The sequence below is a fragment of the Thamnophis elegans genome, chromosome 9 (assembly GCF_009769535.1).
Source record: "Thamnophis elegans isolate rThaEle1 chromosome 9, rThaEle1.pri, whole genome shotgun sequence".
Classification (NCBI taxonomy): Eukaryota; Metazoa; Chordata; class Lepidosauria; order Squamata; family Colubridae; genus Thamnophis; species Thamnophis elegans.
The window spans coordinates 9,748,855-9,771,367 of record NC_045549.1 but is presented as its reverse complement, the minus strand read 5'-3'; the positions used below and the strand labels follow the sequence as shown (position 1 = coordinate 9,771,367).

General features: G+C 45.8%; 1 protein-coding gene across 1 annotated transcript in view; it reads right to left on the bottom strand.

Annotated features, from left to right (window-relative positions):
- Window positions 1–18,621, bottom strand: part of CFAP299 (cilia and flagella associated protein 299) — a 197,298-nt gene extending 178,677 nt beyond the window's left edge. The window contains exons 1-2 of the mRNA XM_032224320.1: window positions 18,584–18,621; window positions 13,903–13,993 (exon numbers count right to left, since the gene is read on the bottom strand). Coding sequence (XP_032080211.1) covers window positions 13,903–13,993; window positions 18,584–18,621 — 129 coding nt within the window. The remainder of the gene's footprint in view (window positions 1–13,902; window positions 13,994–18,583) is intronic.
- Between the last annotated feature and the right edge of the window lie 3,892 nt (window positions 18,622–22,513).

Below are 22,513 nucleotides of genomic sequence, written 5' to 3'. Positions count from 1 at the left end.
AAGTGTCTAAAATCAATCTTGTTATATCTTACTGCATGTGGGATTGGGAGATCAGCGTAGATAGGAATCTATATCACTACTTACCGTATTTTTCAGACTGCAAGACGCTCGGAGTGTAAGACGCACCTAGTTTTTGGGGAAAACAAGAAAAGGTTTCTAGCCTCCACACACCCCATTTTCAACCTCCATGCGTCCCATTTTCGGCCCATTTCAGGTGGTGGGGATCGCTCCTATCCCCACCACACGGAAGGGGCTGAAAACAGAATGCACAGAGGTCGAAAATGGGGCGCAGGGAAGCTGGAAATGGGGCATGCAGAGGCCAAAGATGGGATGCGTCGAGGCCGAAAATGGGGCACATGGAGGCGGCGATGGGCAGCAGCGGCACCAATGGGTGGCGGAGATTCCCGTAGTCTGGAACAGCTGATTGGAGGTTTTCCGGGTGGCAGATCCAACCACCAATCAGCTGCTTGTGCTAAATCAGGCTGTGCTGAAGCTGACCAGGCTGCTTGCTATTTGCTGCAAGGAAGCAAATTGCTGGGAGGCAGGGGCCGAAAGGTTGGGGGGGGACGCATGTGGGCGGGGCTTCAGCAACATTCGCTCTATAAGACACACCAACATTTCTACCCACTTTCATTTTGGAGTGGAGTGCATTTTATAAACTGAAAAATACCGGTATATCAATAAAATGAATATAAACTAGCCTCTGGAACTGGGTGAATCAGGAAGATATTCTTGTTATTCTTGACACCATCATCATCCCAACGGCATTGTGAGGAACAAGATAATTTATCATGTTTTTGACTTTGAAGGAGATCATTGCTCACCACAGCTGTATCTGTAAATATCCTTCTCCACTGATGCCCCAAATATCCAGATTAAATTTCAATTCTGTCACAAAGGCAGCTACATCCCACTCTTGTCTGTTTGTCTGTTTTTAAACGCTATTAAGACTTCAGCACAAGGACATTTTGTGCTGAAGTGAAAACACGAGGTTCCACATGTCCGAATAATTGACTCTCATGCATGCGTGCTCCTTTCGGATTGTTGGTGCAACGTAAAATGTAAACATTACGCTGGTCAAAATATCTGAGCCAAGTATTCAGGCTACGTTGATAAGTTCATGAAATCTGTTTATTTATTAAGAAAATTTAATAGGGCTGCGCAACTCCCTCACGATGACCTCTGGCAGCTTACAGAAGTAAAACTGCAAATGCAAAACCCAATAAATCTTCACCATTCTTGGTGACAAACATCCAAACAACTACTTGATGGGCTCCGTATCAGGCTGGGGTCATCAGCAGTGGTGGGATACAAAAGAATTTAACTACCCATTCTATAGGCATGGTGTGGGTTGGTGGGCATGGCTTGGTGGGTATGGCAGTGGAAGGATACTGTAAAATCCCCATTCCCTCCCCACTCCAAGGGAAGGATACTGTAAAATCTCCATTTCCTCCCCACTCCAGGGGAAGGATACTGTAAAATCTCCATTCCCTCCCCGCTCCAGGGAAAGAATACTGTAAAATCCCCATTCCCTCCCTACTCCAGGGGAAAAATACTGTAAAATCCCCATTCCCTCCCCGCTCCAGGGGAAGGATACTGTAAAATCCCCATTCCCTCCCACTCCAGGGGAAGGATACTGTAAAATCTCCCTTCTCTCCCCACTCCAGGGGAAGGATACTGTAAAATCCCCATTCTCTCCCCACTCCAGGGGATGGTTACTGTAAAATCTCTATTCCTTCTCCACTGGATTATATTTAACAGAGAAAATCCCAAAAGGTTCTGTCTTCCTTCAGTATATACAAAAACATCTCTCTCTCTCTCTCTCTCTCTCTCTCTCTCTCTCTCTCTCTCTCTCTCTCCCTCCCTCCCTCCCTCCCTCCCTCCCTCCCTCCCTCACACACACACACACACACACACACACACCACATTCCTTCAATCTCTCTCACTTTCTTTCATGCTATTTAATGATGAAGTGTATGGATTTTGGATGCGTAAAGATGAAAGTGCTTTGTTTTCTCAGCTTTCAGAGTTCAGAATCCAAAGCAAACTCAGCAAGATATTGTTGAAAACATTCGATCTATGACGAAAACCAGCCCATTAAACTAGAAGTGATTTGGCAATCAGCTGACTAAAATTACTCATATCTCCAGATGAGTTGGTACCACACAGGCAAAAAGACTGGACTGTGAGATTAAAGCAGAGACTCAAGATGAGAATCAAAAAGATCCTTATTGTTGTTGTTAGTTGTCCGACCCATCGCAACCTCATGGACAACATTCCTCCAGGCCTTCCTGTCCTCTGGAGTCCATTTAAGCTCACGCTGACTGCTTCGGGGACTCCATCCAGCCACCTCATTCTCTGCTGTCCCCTTCTTCTTTTGCTCTCCGTCTTTCCCAGCATGAGGCTCTTCTCCAGGGAGTCCTTCCTTCTCATTAGGTGGCCAAAGCATTTGAGTGTCCTCTTCAGGATCTGGCCTTCTAAAGAGCAGTCAGGGTTGATCTCCTCTAGGACTGACCACTTTGATCACCTTGCAGTCCAAGGGACTCGCAGGCGTCTTCTCCAGCACCATAGTTCAAAGGCCTCCATTCTTTGGCGCTCAGCCTTTCTTGTGCTCCAACTTTCACAGCCATCCCTTGCAACTGGGAAAACCATAGCCTTGGAACCCAAAATTGAGGTTTTATACAATCTAGAAATTAAGAAGTTACAAGAGGAAAAGTCCCTGTGACTTTGAGAGGAATAAAGATCGAGGCAATCGATTTAGTAGAAGTTCAAAAAGGAAAATGAGTAACCTCAGCGGGGTTCACACAATTGCCATCTGCCAGAATAACAGAATAACAGAGTTGGACGGGACCTTGGAGGTCTTCTAGTCCAACCCCCTGATCAAGCAGGAGACCTATTCAGTTAAAGGACTATCCAATCTCTTCTTAAAACCTCCAGTGATGGAGCACCACAACTTCCGGAGGCAATTAACTTTTGGTTAATTGTTCTAACTATCAGAAAATTTCTCCTTAGCTCTAGGTTGCTTCTCTCCTTGATTAGTTTCCACCCATTGCTTCTTGTCCTGCCTTCAGGTGCTTTGGAGAATAGCTTGACTCCCCCTTCTTTGTGGCAGCCTCTGAGATATTGAAAGACTGCTATCACATCTCCCCTAGTCCTTCTTTTCATTAAACTAGACATACCCAGTTCCTGCAACTGTTCTTCATATGCTTTAGTCTCCCCTAATCATCTTCGTTGTTCTTCTCTGCACTCTTTCTAGAGTCTCAACGTCTTATATCGTGGCAACCAAAACTGGATGCCAGAAAGAGGAAGACTTTGGTTCAAAAGCATGAACTTTTGAGCTTTTCATGTGAAAAAATATAAACAGCCCAATAGGGCAAATTCCATGACAGAAATTATCCCACCCTTAGAGCTTATTTAAAGTAGAGCCAGCACCTATCTAAACCAGGAACAGAAGGAAATCCCCTGAATGCTGCATCCAGCTCATGGAATCGTACTGCTTCTTATTTATTAACCCAGATAGTGGCGTATAAATCTCATTGATGCAACTGTTCCAATCCTCCCCATGTTTTTAGTTGGAAACCCCAAAATATTTGATGTGACCAAGAAGAATTGAGGACATCAAATGAGCATGAAGTACTTTCTGAACTATTTTCCTCCTTCGTTCCTTCTACTTCAGCAGCCATTTCTTTTTCCCAAGGAAGGAGGTGGGGGGGGGGGGAGGAAACACAGCATATCCAACATGTTTTGAGCAAGAGAAAGAATGTTCACAGACCAGGGGAAAGGAAGAACATGTACAACTAGAGTGGGTGGGTGGGAGGGAATCAAAACCTGCTGATATTTGGAACTCTTGCTTGTCCAAAAACCTGCCATCTGCTGGCAAATCTCTGGATTTTACCATTAACCAAAGTAGATCGCGAATGCAGAGGCAAATATAGGTAGCCCTTGATTGACAGCAATTTGTTTAGAAATTAAACAAGTAATTAGTCATGTTCAATATCTTGAGTTATTTATAACAAATAATGAAGGTGGGGTACAATTACATAAATATGTGTTAATGTGTTTTCTTAAGATGTACATTTGTGGTTTTAATGCTTATACTCTGTTGTCCAATGCAGACAGACAAACAAATGATAGATAGATAGATAGATAGATAGATAGATAGATAGATAGATAGATAGATAGATAGATAGATAGATAGATACTGTCGATAGATAGATATAGATAGATACTGTAGATAGATACTTTAGATAGATACTGTAGATAGATAGATAGATAGATAGATAGATAGATAGATAGATAGATAGATAGATAGATACTGTAGATATAGATAGATAGAAAGATAGATAGATAGATAGATAGATAGATAGATAGATACTGTAGATAGATAGATAGATAGATAGATGGATGGATGGATGGATGGATGGATGGATGGATGGATGGATGGAAGGAAGGAAGGAAGGAAGGAAGGAAAGAAAGAAAGAAAGAAAGAAAGAAAGAAAGAAAGAAAGAAAGAAAGAAAGAAAGAAAGATAGATAGATAGATAGATAGATAGATAGAGCTGGCTGAGTGGCAGGGGAGAGGGAGAGAGGGGGGCATAGTGGCCTTATGGTGAAAATGCTTGTCTCCCAGTCAGAAGATTGAGAGTTCAATCCTAAGTAGTGGCAGATGTTTCTCTCCTGGGGCACAAAGAAAAAAAATATCTGCTGCAAACTCCATGTGGTGTCAGGAAGGGCATACCGGTCAGTAAACGTTCATCTCCATCCCGTCACCTTGACTCTTTCCTGAATTAAGGGATTACAGGGTCATAAAAAGGGAGATGGCTAGATGGATGGATAGATAGATAATTTACCTCAGTTGTTAGGCAATAAATTGCCCAGGGTAGACCTGTTCTGAGTGAAAGTTATATCCTTTTGCTGGTTTTGGATCTCCCTTTATTTCAACCCAGTAATGATAACAGCCTCAAATTCTAACAGTGTGAGAGAGGAGGAAAAACTTTATTCTCTCGACAGTATCTCTATCCTGCAAGATTTGATATATTTCCACTGTGTCTCCCACTACCTTCCTTCACTCCACACTAAAGGGACCCAGCTCTTATCACCTGTCCTCCCAAGGGAGCTTTTTCAGCCCCTGATCGTTTCTCTTGCCCTTTGGTAAAAAAATTTCCAGCTCTGAAAAATCCTTCTCAAGGTGCCCTGATGCAAACTCAAGATTATATTCCAAGTGTGGGCACACTGTAAAGATTTGTATGCGGGCACTATTATATCAGGTGTTCTACTTTCAATCCCTTTCCAAATGTTTCCAAGCATGAAATTTGCCCTTCTTAAAAAATAAAAAAGAAAGAAAGAAAAAACAAATAAGCAGCTGCACACACGGTTGATATTTTTGTTGACGTGCCCACCTTGATTGCAAGCTCTTTTTTTCCTGGGGAGAAAGAGCCAGTCAAAACTCGTTAATGTGAAGATGAGTTTGGTTTTTTTTAGTTTTCTGCCAACCCACACAAGTGGAAAAACAGTAGAAAATGCCTGCTTTGGACAGTTTCTGAATTGCCTGGAGATTGTGCAAGGAGTTCATTTCCTTCCTTCCTTCCTTCTTTCCTTCCTTCCTTCCTTCCTTCTCTCCCCCAATCTCTCTTTCCTTCTTACCTTCCTTCCTTCCCCCCACTCCCTTCCTCTCTCCTCCCTCCTTCCCAATCTCTTTCCTTCCTTCCTTCCCCCCCACTCCCTTCCTCTCTCCTCTCTCCTCCCTCCTTCCCAATCTCTTTCCTTCCTTCCTTCCCCCCCCACTCCCTTCCTCTCTCCTCCCTCCCAATCTCTTTCCTTCCTTCCTTCCCTCCCCTCTCCTTCCTTCCTTCCTCCCTCCCAATCTCTTTCCTTCATCTTTCTTTCCTTCCCTCCACTCCCTTCCTCTCTCCTCCCTTCCTCCCTCCCTCCCCTCTCCTTCCTTCCTTCCTCCCTCCCTCCCTCCCAATCTCTCTTTCCTTCTTTCCTTCATCTTTCATTCCTTGCTTCCCTCCACTCCCTCCTTCTCCTTCCTCCCTTTCTCCTGGAATACTTTGGAGAATAGATTTACTCCCCCCCCCCATTCTTTGCGGCAACCCCTCAAATATTGGGACTCTGTTATCATGTCACCCCAGTTCATCTTTTCATTAAAACATTTCATTTCTGAGACATTTAGTTCTCGCTTTCATCATTTGAGAACATCACCTATCACCCCCAAAACTAAACTAACAAACCAGAAAAGGTCAAGGAGGAATTTTTCCTCCGCCAACTTTCCGTTCCCCAGAACCATAAAGCCTTGAAATTTGGCACATATGTTCCTCTTGACTTCTAGGTGCCCACTACAAAAGGATTTTTCAAAATGACCATCAGATCATTAGTATTTCTTATATTATTATTAACACACTCTGATGCTAAGGAGTTAGACGTTCTACTCCCCCTCCCCACCTGAAAAGAACTCTTCCAACTGCCACTTGGATGTGAGTGTGGCCAGCACATGACTCATCCAGCCTGCGGGCTGGGAGTTTAGACATTCTGCGACCCCTTCCTACCTGAAAAATGCTCTGATACTAAGGAGTTGGACTGAGGGAGAGAAGGGGATAAGAGAGGAGAGGCCTCTGTGGGGCAAGCCTGGGGGAGAGAAGGGGAAAGGAGAGGCCGATCGTAACTACTCATCCATTTTCAAGCTGTGTCGATTTATCAAGCCCGATCACATAGTTTTGTAGTGGAGCACAGGTATCCAGCTAGTTTATTATAGAACAATTTAATTTTGAGTCACAACAGAATTGGCCAGGGCCTTTGGGATGAATTTTTGTTCAGTTTTTATTTTAACTGGATTCTTTTAAACCTTTTCCAAAAGGTTGTCATCTGGTTTCCCTGTGGGGAGAGTTTTAAATTATCCAACTGTTTTTAGCATTTGGAAAGATGACTTCATGGCCTGCCTTTAAAATAAACAGAACCAAACAAAAAATTCAAGATAAAATAAACTATCTCTATAAAATCTCATTTGAATAGCACCTATTACAATTAATGTTGGAAATACTTGGGAGGAAAATAAATCACTTTCCTAAAAGACACGGACCAAATTTGTTGTAGCTATGATTTCATCCTGCAATTCTGAGCAATTCTTTTAATAAGGCGAATTCTTTTAATGTGGTAGTTTTCAAGATATATCGTTGCCAAAAATTAGACGTCAAAATGTCAGAATGAGGTAGATAAAATTAATTTCAGGCAAACGCTTATAATAACTTCCCCAAAACTATATAATAGCTATTAATTTGTAGAAAAAAAATCAGAATTTATTTAACACTAGCTGATAACCTGGCGTTGCCAGGATATTTATTTATAGGGGGAAAATGTCCGGACTGAATGTAATTTCTAATGTTGGGTTTTTCTCCTTACCAGAGGGAGCCCTCTTGTGGAGTACTATGAAGCCGTTACTATGGCAACTCCACTGCGCTGTACAGTAGAAGCCATTTTACAGCAATACAGTAAAAGCCATTTTAAGGCACAACAGGCTATATCTTAACAGAACACACATACCAAGAGGTTTTAGGGGTGTCTTACTCCACATAGTATTTGTTTCCAGAGAGCCATCTTACTCTCTGGAAAGCTTTCTGGTTTGTATCCAGCTGAAAGATGGGAGATTGGAAAGTATAATACTGTAGTCTGATTCTACTTTGCAGGAACCAATCTGGAACAGTCCCCTCTAGTCCCGGGGACCGATCCAGATTAGATCCTGCAACATTATCCTGGGAGAAGTGTACCCTGCAGGTAGTCCTCGACTTACGACCACAATTGAGCCCAACGTTTATGTTGTTAAATGAGACATTTGTTAAGTGAATTTTGCCACATTTTACGACTGTTCTGGCTTCAGTCGTTAAGTGGATCGCTGCAGTTGGTAAGTTAGTAATCTGGGTTTTCAGTGAATCTGGCTTGCCCATTGACTTTGCTTGTCAGAAGGTCGCAAAACGGGATCACATCATCCCAGAATATTGCAACCGTCATAAATATGAGTCAATTGCCAAATATCTGAATTTTGATCATGTGACCATGGGGATGCTGCAGTGTGAAAAATGATCATAAGTCACTTTTTTCAGTTCCGCTGGAACTGTGTACAGTCACTACATGAAGTTACTAATTATTGTAATAATTAGCCTTATTTATCACCTGTTCTTATCTCACCTCATTTTCCACCTTTCCTTATTGAGCCATGAGCTCTGTCTTGCAGGGACAACTTCTGAGGTAATTCTTGACCCAACTTGCTTCATCTCCCTCTCCAAAACCTCAGAGTTTATACAACTTAAGAGCCGAGGTGGCGCAGTGGTTAGGGTGCAGTACTGCAGGCCACTTCAGCTGACTGTTATCTGCAGCTCAGCGGTTCTAATCTCACCGGCTCAAGGTTGACTCAGCCTTCCATCCTTCGAGGTGGGTGAAATGAGGACCCAGACTGTGGGGGCGATATGCCGACTCTGTAAACCGCTTAGAGAGGGCTGAAAGCCCTATGAAGCGGTATATAAGTCTAACTGCTATTGCTATTGCTAACTTAGCTTGAAAATCTCAGGTTTTCGTTTCTCAAACCTGGTTTGAGAAGAAGCTTGCAAGTTCATTTCAGTTCAACTCTGCAAATCAAGAATCGACTGAAGTGAGCCTGTGTCCTAGCCTACTTTTTTCCTTTTAAAAAAAATAAATAAATAAATCATTTTTAAAAAGTCAGAAAAGGAAAACAAAATAGCATGGGGTCAGAGAGAGTGGGGGGGGAAGAGAGAGGAGAGAGATTGCAAGGAAAATATTATTTTTTTAATAAAACTCATAAACAACCTTCTGGCCAAGGTAAGATATTTGAGCTGGTGAAATGCCATTTCTCCTTCTGAAAACGCCTTGCTACCCTCTGCACCTTGAAGCAAGAGTTATTTATACGCATTCCAGCTATTTCCAGGAAATACAAAGTTTAATTACATTTTACACTACGCCGGAGAACGAGAATCTAGTATGTGCTTCATATTTCAGGCATAAACGTTATTTGCTTGAAATTAAATTATGATTAGCCACATGACGGACATAAACTCTGCACGGAAATCATTCATTTCGGCAATATGCCTTAAATCAAAAGGGAAATAAACATTTTGAGAATTTTTTTTCTTCTGCTTCTGCAGCATAAAAACTTGATGAAACGTAGAAAATAGCGAAACATCATAATGATACATTCAGTTTCTTTCACCAGAACAAACAACAATAGTGCAACAGGAGTGTGCGCGCCAGGGGTGGGTTTCAACCGGTTCGCGGCGGTCCCCGCGATCCGGTTGGTCGCCGAACCCGGAAGTAACTAACTTCCGGGAATGGCGAAGCCCCCCCCTGCGCCCGCGCCCCTGCGCGCGCCCGCTCCTTACCCGGTTTTGCCGAATTCTGCGCTTCCACGCATGCGCAGGACGCATACAGCGCCTGCGCGATCCTCCAGGAGCAGCTGGAGCATCGCACAGACGCTAGTACGCATGCACGTGCGCAGCGCGCGCATGCGCGAGGACGCTGCCGGCCTCGTTCCAACCGAACCGGTTGGAACGGGGCGAGAAACCCACCCCTGGTGCGCGCCTACATTTTCATTGACACAATGCTAAGACGATACTGCTAATCAGTAGTGAACATGGTAAACTTTCAATATAATAAATATGAACATGGTGTAAACTGGGAATTGACAAGGATTTCCCTAAATATCTGCAAATCAGTTTATTAAATTGAAATGTTTCTCTTCTGGCTATCTGTCTTTGCATTAATCATTTGATGATTAGACTGCATATTATTTGGGAATAACTTAAATAAGGTAGATCTTGGATATATTGTATAGCAGGGGTGTCAAACTCAATTTCACTGAGGGCTGCATAGTGTTGTGTTTGAAGAGAGCCGAGGTGGCGCAGTGGTTAGAGTGCAGCACTGCAGGCTACTTCAGCTGACTGCAGTTCTGCAGTTCGGCTGTTCAAATCTCACCGGCTCAAGGTTGACTCAGCCTTCCATCCTTCCGAGGTGGGTAAAATGAGGACCCGGATTGTTGTTGGGGGCGATATGCTGACTCTGTAAACCGCTTAGAGAGGGCTGAAAGCCCTATGAAGCGGTATATAAGTCTAACTGCTATTGCTATTGCTATCTTGGATCAGTGGTGGGGTGGATGTGGCCAGGGTGGGCGTGGCCAGATCAACATCACTCGTGTCGGGAGCCTCCTGAAACCCCACCCCCTTTGCAAAAATGACCATGGATAGTCTTTGGGAGGGTTCCAGGGTGCTCCTGGGGGCTGGGGAGAGCACAAATGAGCGGAAAACAGGCCGTTTTTTTTGCTCATTTTTGCCCTAGAAGCACTCTATAAGCCTCCTAAAGGCTATGCATGCCCTTTTTTTGACAAAAAAATGGGCCTGTTTCACAAAAAAACAGGCCGGTTTTGGGAGGTCTGCAAAGCACAAAAACTTTTTAAAAAAATTTGCCTCTTCAAAATCTTGGTGCGTCTTGTACTCCGAAAAATATGGTACTTTACTTTCTTTCTCTTTAAATTCCTAACACCTGCCCTTCTCATCAAATCCATCTAAATGACATTTTACGACCTGTCTTGCCACAGTTGTTAAGTGAATCCCTGCAGCTGACTAGTTAGTAACCCGGTCTGACTCCCCCCATTGGCTTTGCTTGTCAGAAAGGTTGCAAAAGGGGATCGTGTGACCTTGGGACACAGCAACAGTCATAAATATGGATTTTGATCCCGTGATCATGGGGATGCTGCAAAGGCTGTAATTGTGAAAAACGGCCACAAGTCACAAGTTTTTTCAGTGCCGTCGAAACTTTGAACGGTTAAAACCATGTTACTAACTTAACTTAACTAAGACCCGAGGTGGCGCAGTGGTTAGGGCGCAGTACTGCAGGCCACTTCAACTGACTGTTATCTGCAGTTCAGCGGTTCTAATCTCACCGGCTCATGGTTGACTCAGCCTTCCATCCTTCCGAGGTGGGTGAAATGAGGACCCAGACTGTGGGGGCAGTATGCTGACTCTGTAAACCGCTTAGAGAGGGCTATGAAGCGGTATATAAGTCTAACTGCTATTGCTATTGCTAACTGCAGTGATTCGCTTCACAGCTGTTGCAAGAAACCCTGGTAAAATGGGGCCAAATTCACTTAACAACTGTCTCGCTTAGAAAAGGAAACGTTGGACTCAGCTGTGGTTATAAGTCAAGGACTACCTGTATTTTAATATTTTTCCTTTTCTACAGCTGCAACACAGGTGGGCTACTGGGGGGTTTGCAGGGATTCAGGAGAACCTCTAGCTAAGATTCGGTGCAGTTTGAAGAACCCCCAAATCCCACTCCTGGCTGGCCCCACCCGCTCCACCCTGTCCCTCCCATCAGTCCCCACACGGCTCGTTTTAAATGCAGGTAAGTGTAGGGCGCATGCAGACACTCAGGGAGGGTGAAAACTGGGCCTACTGGAAGTTTGGGAAGGCCGGAAACGGGCCCATTTGCAGCCTCCGGAGGGCCTATGGAGGCCGTTTTCACCCTCCCAGAGGCTCAAGAAAGGCCTCCAGAGCCCAGGAAGGGCAAAAACACACACACATCCCGCCGTCGTGGTGCAAGAGGTTGACTAGGCCACACCCATCATGGCCACGCCCACTCAGCATCCGGGTAGAGAACCACTTGCTACTGTGTTTCCCCGAAAATAAGACAGGGTCTTGTTTTCTTTTGACCCCCGAAATAAGCGCTTGGCCTTATTTTCATGGAAGTTTTATTATTTTTTGAGGTGAGTGAACCGGCAGTAGCGGCTGCTAGAACCCACTCCTGCTGGGGAGGTCTTATTTTTTGGGAAAACAAGATAAAAATTTTGAAGCCCTGATCTGCAGCCTTATTATTTTTCAAGATTGTCACAGCACACATAACCCTCCTTTCATCAAGTTTTTTCTTTAATCCTAATATTTATAACATTAGTCTCAGTTCTACTATCCCAATCGTTACCATGCAAATCTCTAAAATACTCCTTCGGGCATTCTCTCGATCCAGTTTCATCCTAAATTCCATCGCTGTTATTTTTATTTCCATTCTCTTTGCTGGAGGCTCCTTTTATTTCTACTTCCTAACTAAAATTAATCATAGCGAGACAAATTATAAAAAAACTTATATCAAACCGATGGAAATAGGCAATGTTACACTGTACTTTTGAAAAGATCTGATTAGCTTGGTTTTTCAGGTAAGTTTTAGATTGTAAGGTTGCTGGATCTCTGGCAATATATGGAAGATGAAAGCATATTTTTAACATGTTTTTAAGAAAAGAGTGGATATTCATTTGTCTGAAGTGGTATAGGGTATCCTGCCTAAGCAGTGGGTTGGACTAGAAGATCTCCAAGGTCCCTTCCAACTCTGTTATTCTAAATCTAAATATTGTTTATTCTCACATGTTACTAATAATAATCCAAGTTTTTGCACGCCGAACCAGTAGTAATGCCGGCAGGAACCCACCGCTGGTATGCATTTATTCGCAGGTGGATGTGTTCAGATATATTTTCTGATTTTACATTCTCATATTTACAATTCATAATTCCAATATCTGAATGGTAGATATTCATTGTATGCCGATGTAGGCGTACAATGTAAGTTAAAACCCATCTCTCTCCTAGAAAATGAAATATTTTAGGAAATATTAAAAGGGCAGAATATTTCCCCCTAAAACGGAGGCAGAAACTCAGCCCCCCCCCTTTAAAGCCTGAGCCAGTCTATTCTACATAACAAAGATCTTCCTTCTTCAGGCAGAGCCATAATAGGAATTCCAGAGCCCTTTCATTACATCATCACCAGAGGTGTCATTCAGCAGGTTCTGACCACTTCTGGAGAACCAGTAGCGGAAATTTTGAGTAGTTCGGAGAACTGGTAAATCCCGCCTCTGACTAGCACCGCCCCCATCTATTCTCTGCCTCCTGAGTCTCAGCTGATCGGGAGGGAATGGAGATTTTACAGTATCCTTCCCCTGCCACGCCCACCAAGCCACGCCCACCACACCATGCCATGGCCCACCAAACCACACCCACAGAACCGGTAATAAAAATGTTTGAATCCTGTTACTGATCGTCACCTAGCAACAGCTCAACCAAGCCACGCCCACCACACCATGCCATGGCCCACCAAACCACACCCACAGAACCGGTAATAAAAATGTTTGAATCCTGTTACTGATCGTCACCTAGCAACAGCTCAACCAAGCCACGCCCACCACACCATGCCATGCCCCACTAAACCACACCCACAGAACCGGTAATAAAAATGTTTGAATCCTGTTACTGATCGTCACCTAGCAACAGCTCAACCAAGCCACGCCCACCACACCATGCCATGCCCCACCAAACCACACCCACAGAACCGGTAATAAAAATGTTTGAATCCTGTTACTGATCGTCACCTAGCAACAGCTCAACCAAGCCACGCCCACCACACCATGCCATGCCCCACCAAACCACACCCACAGAACCGGTAATAAAAATGTTTGAATCCTGTTACTGATCGTCACCTAGCAACAGCTCAACCAAGCCTGAGAGATAGACAGCCTATAAAGTTAGCTAACTTTGACTCCCTCCCCCTGAGAGTCTGATCACCAATCAGAATACATTTCTTACGCAGGAACAGGAAGCTCCAAGGCGGGGCCCAAGAGAGGATATAAAACCCAGGCTCTCTCAGCATCTCTTCCCTTGTTTTCTTCAAGATCTTCAAGGCATGTAATCCCCCTCTTCCCCCCCCCCCGCCAGGATCTCAAACCATGTGGTCCTGTCCACCATCAATAAACCTTCTTTCCAAGCAACTTCCATGAATCCAGTGTCTTTTTCCCCACGTGGAACTGAACCCAGGTGGAGATTTCTTTCAACACCAATTATAGGACTTTTTTAGTTTTACTCACAGACATTTTCCCATTACGGTTGGCTTCTTCTCTCTCTGCCAAGGCCTTCAGAAAATTATCTTTCAGCTCTTTCCCAGCACTTGACAAAGTTCTAGAAATGAAAAAAACAACAACAGAAAAACGGTGTTTATCTTGCTTTTTTCTTGAGCCAAACACCTCCTGAAAAAAAAGAGAATTTGATGAACATTTCTTGACAGAAGACGTATGGATGCCAGGATTGCAGACTGTTAACAAATTTGGTTTTCCTATTGCCTCTCGCCTCACAATCAGGAGGCTGTGAGTTCGATCCTAGGTAGCGGCAAGGATCTCTTTCTCTAGGCACAATGAGTATATATCTGCTGCGAACTTTGCATTGGTGACAGGAAGGGCATCCGTCCAGTAAACACTCAGCTCCATTCCGTTGCCCCGACTCCACCGCGATGCAAGGGATTACAGGGTCATTAAAAGATGAAAAATAATTGTTTCTGGCATATGCCTAGCCGTTAAGGTTTCTATGTGAACTCAGCTAACTGTGGCTTAGTCAAACATCATGATTAAAACAATAAATGCTTAGTGTAATGTTGTGGCCCAGCAGGAGCCGTTGGAGCTGCCAACAGACTCCGATAGCGATGGGCCCTATGAGTCGGCTCTGGAAGATGTGGAGGACCCTGGACAGGGTTCAGACTCTGAGCAGGGACCAGAGAGGCTGGTTGGTCACCAGGAGGCACCTGAGTCATGGAGCAGCGGTGAAAGCCAAAGGGAGTGTGCCCATGACGTCAGGCCCTGGAGCAGTGGTGAAGAGGTCTAGCCTTGGAGCAGTGGGGAGGAGCTAATGGAGTTGGTCCTGGATAAGCACCGACAGCAACTATGCAGATACAGAAGATAATTGGACTCAGGTGGTTGTAATTAGGCTCCTCCCAAGAGAGTATATAAGGAGAGACTTTGGGAGGAGGCTGTTTGCAGGATTCAACTAATATACCAACGCTGGAGAAGCTCTCGAGTGTATTTCTTATCTTGGAAGTCTGGATTGCTGCCAAAGTCTTGTCGGTGTGTTAATTTACTGTGAATAAATTGTCGGTTCCACCACAAAACCGCGGTAGACAAAAGCGCGCTCGACGAAAGCGTGTACGTGACGTCATCACAGCGCGACGAAAACATCGCGCTGTGAGTGGTAAATTTAAAATTAAAGCAAAAACCTTACCCTAACCCCCCCAAACCTAACCCTAAACCTAACCCTTAACCTAACCCTAAACCTAACCCTTAACCTAACGCTAAACCTAACGCTAACACTTAACCTAACGCTAAACCTAACCCTAACGCTTAACATAACCCTAAACCTAACCCTAACCCTTAACCTAACCCTAACCCTAACCCTAAACCTAACCCTTACCTTTATGTGAATCGGCTTGCTTTAATTTTATTTTAATTTCAATTTAATTTATTTTTAATTTTTTTCATCGCGCTGCTGATGACGTCAGGTACGCGCTTTCGTCGAGCGCGGTTTTGTCTACCGCGGTTTTGACGGGTCATGAAATTGTCTAGCAGTAATCTTGTCTTGGAGTGCCTCAGCGTACGGAGGGGATGTCAGAACAGCGTAATATGTGGCTCCATTGATTAAAAGGGCTTTTCTACATATGCTTCAGGAGTGAAATCCAGCAGGTTCTGACAGGTTCTGGAGAACCGGTAGCAGAGATTTTGGATAGTTAGGAGAACTGGCAAATAACACCTCTGGCTGGCCCCAGAGTGAAGTAGGAATAGAGATTTTGCAATATCCTTCCCCTGCCATGGCCATCAAAGCACGCCCACCAAGCAACACCCACAGAACCGGTAGTAAAAAAAAATGAATTTCACCACAGATATGCCGGATTAATAAACTCCATTCCTATTTCTTCTAAGTAAGATTTTTGTAAGCTGCATTTAGAAAACAACTGATCGGGTCACCCTGCTTTTGCTCCCAGGAGGCTGCAGGGAGACTTACTAGGCCCAAAATGGGGCATGGGGGCCTGCAGCCCCCCCCCCCCACAACCTGTTTTGGCTCCCAGGAGGCTGCAGGGAGTGGGGGGGGGGTGTCATGTGCGCATGCATGGGGGAGTGGGGGAGCATGAGGTTGTGCATGCATGCACAAGGGTCGGGGCACACGGATGTGTGTGTAGCATGTGCATTGCATTATGGGTGTGGGCACGCAACAACCAAAAGTTTAGCCGTCAATGGCATAGAACAACACAGAGAAGCAGTGGAAGATCAGAAGATGTGGAGAGACCAGGCCTAGAAAGTCAGCAAGAGTAGGACACGACTGAATGGATATCCCAAAGGTGCTTTTTCAGGAGGCAACTAGACTTTCTTGGGTTTTATTTTTTCTTTTGAAGAAGTTTCACTTCTCATCCAAGAAGCTTCTTCAGCTCCGACTGGATGGTGAGGATTGAAAGTATTTATGGTCCTTTCAGTGGTGAGATTCAGCCGGTTCGCACCTATTCGGGAGAACTGGCTCTTAACTTTCTAAGCAGTCTGGAGAACCGGTTGTTGGAAGAAATCTCATTTTGTTTCTCCCTACCCCCCACTTTACAGAGCTCATCCTGTAAAGAAGGCAGGAAGGAAACATTCTGGGTGTTGTTTCTATCCAAATCTTTATTACCCTGCTTACAGAAACTGCCTCTCTGGTTAACCCTTATTACATTGTCACAGCTAAGGCGAAGCGCCCATCGATGTGAGTGATGTTGAGTTGGCCACGCCCACACGGTCACATGACCACTGGTCCCCACCTACCCAGCTAGTCATCAGGGCAGAGAACCGGTTGTTAAATTATTTGAATCTCACCACTGGGTCCTTTGCATCCTTTTAGAGAGTCATTGATAATTGGCACCTTTGAAAAAAAAAAACATCTTTGGGACAATCATGACCTGGATGAATCTCCATAAACTGAGTTTTTCTTCCTCCTGAAGCCTCCGGGAGGGGCGGGAGGGGCTGTTTTCACCCTTCCCAGGCTCCTAGAATGTCTCTGCGCTCCCCCCCCCCGCTTTTGGCACACGATCCAAAAAAGGTTAGCCATAACTGCCCTAAACGTTTTACCTTTGTCACTGTGCCTAACGGGCGTTTTCATAGCAAACTAACACAAGGTTTGTCCTGTTATCTATATAGCACGGTGGTTTTGCATGCAGTCCCGCCACACCCCAGCAGCACCTGGGTAAGCTTAGTCATCATTTGCTTATAAGATAAGATAAGATACTTTATTTGTATGCCGCCCTTTTCCCTGGGGGGACTCAGGGCGGCTCACAGTTCAGGGGGAGGGGAGGACAAACCAAGTTACATATAAGACAATACATCATTAAAAGCACAACATTCATACTATTCGGGAAGGGTTAAGGTCTTTAGCCCCAGGCCTGTCGGGACAGCCAGGTTTTAAGGGCTATGCGGAAGGTCTGGAGGGTGGTGAGGGTACGAATCTCCACGGGGAGTTCGTTCCATAGGGTCGGAGCTGCCACAGAGAAGGCTCTCCTCCGCGTGGTTGCCAGTCGACATTGACTGGCTGATGGAACTCGGAGGAGGCCTAATCTGTGGGATCTAATTGGTGGAGTGGAGGTGATTGGCAGTAGGCGGTCTCTCTCTATCTATCCCATCCTGCTTCAGCTAAGGTTGCATTCCAGTAATTCTATTTCGATCCTAGGTAGCGGCAAGGATCTCTTTCTCTTCTTTTTTTTGTAAAAAAGCTACACTTACAACTACAGGTACGTAAAACTCTTAAGAAATCAGGGCTGGTATTATTTTTCTCTCTCCCTCTCTCTCTTTTTTATTTTTCAAAATACTTTAGCTGCTTATGTTCTTTTTGTTTGAGTGGTTTCCATGGTGATCAGAGATTTTGGCTGACAAGGAGAAATCGACACCTGGCATAATATTGGCAACCGCCTTACAAACAGTTAACAGCAAGCTAACAGCAAAAAAGGTTACTTTATCAACTCTAGGCTAACTTCATTTTTTTAAAAAAGGAAGTGCTACAGCCACATTGTTTGCTTTTAAGGGAGGAGGGCTATTTTTTTTTTATTCTTCTTCCGTGCAAATAAAGAGAGGAAAAAGGGAAAAAAGAAAAGTTCTTTAAAGCAAATATCACCAGTCTCTCTCTCTTGTCTCACTGTCTCTGACTCTCTTGGCGTGAGAGCCGAGGTGGCGCAGTGGTTAAATGCAGCACTGCAGGCTACTTCAGCTGACTGCAGTGCTGCAGTTCGGCTGTTCAAATCCCACCGGCTCAAGGTTGACTCAGCCTTCCATCCTTCCGAGGTGGGTAAAATGAGGACCCGGATTGTTGTTGGGGGCAATATGCTGACTCTGTAAACTGCTTAGAGAGGGCTGAAAGCCCTATGAAGCGGTATATAAGTCTAACTGCTATTGCTATTGCTATCGTCTCTCTCTCTCTCTCTCTCTCTCTCTCTCTCTCTCTCTCTCTCTCTCTCTCTCTCTCTCATTTTCTCTCTAGCAATAGCAATAGCAGTTAGACTTATATACCGCTTCATAGGCCTCTCTAAGCGGTTTACAGAGTCAGCATATCGCCCCCAACAACCCTAACACTAACAACTGCGGAGATTCACTTAGCTGCTGGGACAAGACAGGTTCGTAAAATGGGGCAAAACTCACTTAACGAATGTCTCGCTTAGCAACATAAATTTTTGGCCGTAAGACTACCTGTACGAAGTCCTCCTGCCGTTTCCCACACCTTTCAGAGAAGTTCTTCAAAACCACTGACTGAGCCATTTTCCGGACTTACATAGAATCTTAGAAGGAACGATTTTGGAAGGGACTTAATAGATCATCAAGTGTCCTAGAACAGGGGTGTCAAACTTGACTTCGTTGAGGGCTGCATCAGGGTTGTGTTTGACCTTGGGGCGGCATGGCCAGGATGGGCGTGGCCAGCTCCACATTTATTTATTTATTTATTAGACTTATATACCGCTTCATCGGTTTTCAGCCCTCTCTAAGCGGTTTACAGATTTTTTAGCAAATTGAGTCAGCAAATTGCCCCCACAGTCTGGGTCCTCATTTCACCCACCTCGGAAGGATGGAAGGCTGAGTCAACCTTGAGCCGGTGAGATTTGAACCGCCGAACTGCAGATAGCAGTCAGCTGAAGTGGCCTGCAGTACTGCACTCTAACCACTGCGCCACCTCGGCTTCATTTTCTCCATCCATCCATCCATCCATCCATCCATCCATCCATCCATCCATCCATCTATCTATCTAGGGACGCGGTGGTTCAGTGGCTAAAACGCTGAGCTTGTCGATCAGAAAGGTCGGCAGTTCGGTGGTTCGAATCCCTAGTCCCGTGTAATGGGGTGAGCTCCCATTATTTGTCCCAGCTTCTGCCAACCTAGCAGTTCGAAAGTATGTAAAAAGGCAAGTAGAAAAATAGGGACCACCTTTGGTGGGAAGGTAACAGCGTTCCATGTGTTGAGTCATGCCAGCCACATGAACACAGAGACATCTTCGGACAGCGCTGGCTCTTCGGCTTTGAAACAGAAGATGAGCACCACCCCCTAGAGACGGAAACGACTAGCACATTTCTGCAAGGGGAACCTTTTACCTTAATGCTGCTATAACTGGATATAAATAATAAGGGGAAACTGTTTTCCATGTTCACTTCCCCTCTGACAGTGGAGCTGCCAAACCACAAAATGTTGACTTACTGTTACTGGAAACAGAATGTTGGGTTAGCAATTTGGCACGATTCAGAAAAATAATTGTTACATAAAGCAGAATACCACCATCGTTGTATATAACACAGATACCACTCCTGGAAGTCATTCTCATTCAAAGATACTAAATGACAAGACGGCTAATATGTGGATTTTGGAGAAAGAACATTTTTAATTTTTAACAGACTTCAGAGGATAATTAGAACTGCAGAAAAAACAATTACTGCCAACCTCTGCCTTCCATCGAGGACCTGTGCACTGCACGAGTCAAAAAGAGGGCCGTGAAAATATCTACAGACCCCTCTCATCCCCTGTCGTGGTCAGACCACTGCCTACTGAGGCTAGACTTCCGGAGGCCAAACCCCCACCGTAGGGAGGAGGAACCGACCAGGTGGTTCCACCCCAGGCGACTTATGGACCCAGTAAGGTTCCAGACGGAGCTTGGGGTTATTCCAGATGCTCTCGCCCACAGTTCGGTGGAGACTCTTGCTGCGGCCTGGCACTCGGCAGCATCAGAGTCTCTGAACCGGATTGCGCCACTACGGCCCCTCCGGGTCAGCGGCCCACGGAGGCCTCCTTGGTTCACCGAGGAGCTCCGTGAGATAAAGCGCCGGAGGAGACGCCTAGAGCACCTGTGGAGGTCCGATAGGTCCAAGTCGAGCCGGGCACTGTTGACAGCTTGCACCAAGGAGTACATTCGGGCTCTAAGAACAGCCAAAAGATCACACATTGCCTCCTTGGTAGCGTCCACCGAGTCCCGCCCAGCTGCCCTGTTTAGGATAACCCGCTCCCTCCTAAATAGGAGGGAGATGGAGAACCCCTTACAGGGTAAGGCTGAGGAGTATGTACAGTTCTTGGCGGACAAAGTTGCTCGGTTTCGATCGGACCTGGACTCCACTCTTGCAGATCCAGCCGAGACACAAGGGAATGATTTGGCAGACCATCTCTGGGTTGAGTTTCAGGATGTTGCCTCCGGGGATGTGGACAAGGCTATGCGAGCTGTGAGCGCCTCCACCTGTATACTGGACCCGTGTCCCTCCTGGCTGGTTGCCAACAGCAGTGAGGTGACACGAGGCTGGATCCAGGCGGTTGTTACCGCCTCTCTTCGGGAGGGGCATCTCCCCACCGCGCTGAAGGCGGTGGTGGTGAGACCCCTCCTGAAGAAACCGTCCTTGGATCCAGCAGTTCTTAATAACTACCGTCCAGTCTCCAACCTCCCCTTTGTGGGGAAGGTTGTTGAGAAGGTGGTGGCCTTCCAGCTTCAGCGTACCTTGGAGGAAGCTAACTATCTTGACCCCTTCCAGTCTGGCTTCAGGCCCGGTTACAGCACAGAAACCGCTTTGGTCGCATTGACCGATGATCTCTGGAGAGCCAGAGATGGAGGCTATGCGTCCATCCTGGTTCTCCTTGACCTCTCAGCGGCTTTCAATACCATCGACCATGGTATCCTTCTGCGACGACTGCGGGAGGTGGGGGTGGGCGGCACTGTTTTGCAGTGGTTCTCCTCCTACCTCTCGGACAGGTCGCAGTCAGTGTTGGTGGGGGGGCAGAGATCGTCCCCGAGGCCCCTTACTTATGGGGTGCCGCAGGGCTCGGTCTTATCCCCCCTACTATTTAACATATACATGAAACCGCTGGGCGAGATCATTCGGAGGCACGGGATAAAATACCATCAATATGCGGACGATACACAGTTGTATCTGTCCGCCCCGTGCCAACTCAATGAAGCGGTGGAAGTGATGAACCGGGGCCTTGAGGCTGTTAAAGACTGGATGAGAGCTAACAAACTGGTGCTCAACCCAGAAAAGACCGAGTGGCTGTTGTGTTTTCCTCCCAATAATTTGGCTAATGTTCCATCAATCAGGCTGGGGGGACAAAATTTATACCCCTCAGACAGGGTCCGCAACTTGGGAGTCCTCCTGGACCCACAGCTGAGTTTTGACCATCATTTGTCAGCTGTGACCAGGGGGGCATTTGCTCAGGTTCACCTGATGCGCCAGTTGCGGCCCTACCTGAACCGGGAGGCCCTCACAACAGTCACTCGAGCCCTTGTGATCTCCAGGCTGGAATACTGCAATGTGCTCTACATGGGGCTGCCCTTGAAGAGCATCCGGCGACTTCAGCTAGTCCAGAATGCGGCCGCGCGAGTGATCGTGGGCGCACCACGGTTCGCCCACATAACACCGATCCTCCGTGAGCTGCGCTGGCTACCTGTTGATCTCCGGGTGCACTTCAAGGTCCTACTTACCACTCACAAAGCGCTCCATGGTAGTGGATCTGGCTATTTGAGAGACCGCCTTCTGCCAATTACCTCCCTGCGTCCCATCAGATCGCATAGAGCTGGCCTCCTCCGAATTCCATCCGCCAGTCAGTGCCGACTGGCGACTACGCGGAGGAGAGCCTTCTCAGTCGCAGCTCCGACGCTATGGAACAATCTCCCCGTGGAGATCCGCACCCTCACCACCGCCCAGGCCTTCCGCACGGCCCTTAAGATCTGGCTATCCCGTCAGGCCTGGGGATAAAAATCTTAGTTTGTCCCCTCCCGAATGATGAATGAATGTTGTGCTTTATTTTTAATATTATGTATTGTCTTATGTTTTTTGTCTTTGTACCCCCCTTTCCCGTGTTTTGTAAGCCGCCCTGAGTCCCCTCAGGGAAAAGGGCGGCCTATAAATTATAATAAACACTCTAAACACTCTAAACACTCATCCTGGACGTAAATTGTTTCAACTCCTACCCTCAAAATATACACTACAGAGCACTGCACACCAGAACAACTAGACACAAGGACAGTTTTTTTTTCCCCGAACGCCATCACTCTGCTAAACAAACAATTCCCTCAACACTGTCAAACTGTTCACTAAGTCTGCATTACTCTTACCATTAATCTTCTCCTGGTTCTTATCACCCATCTCCTCCCACTTATGACTGCAGGACTGTAACTTTGTTGCTTGTA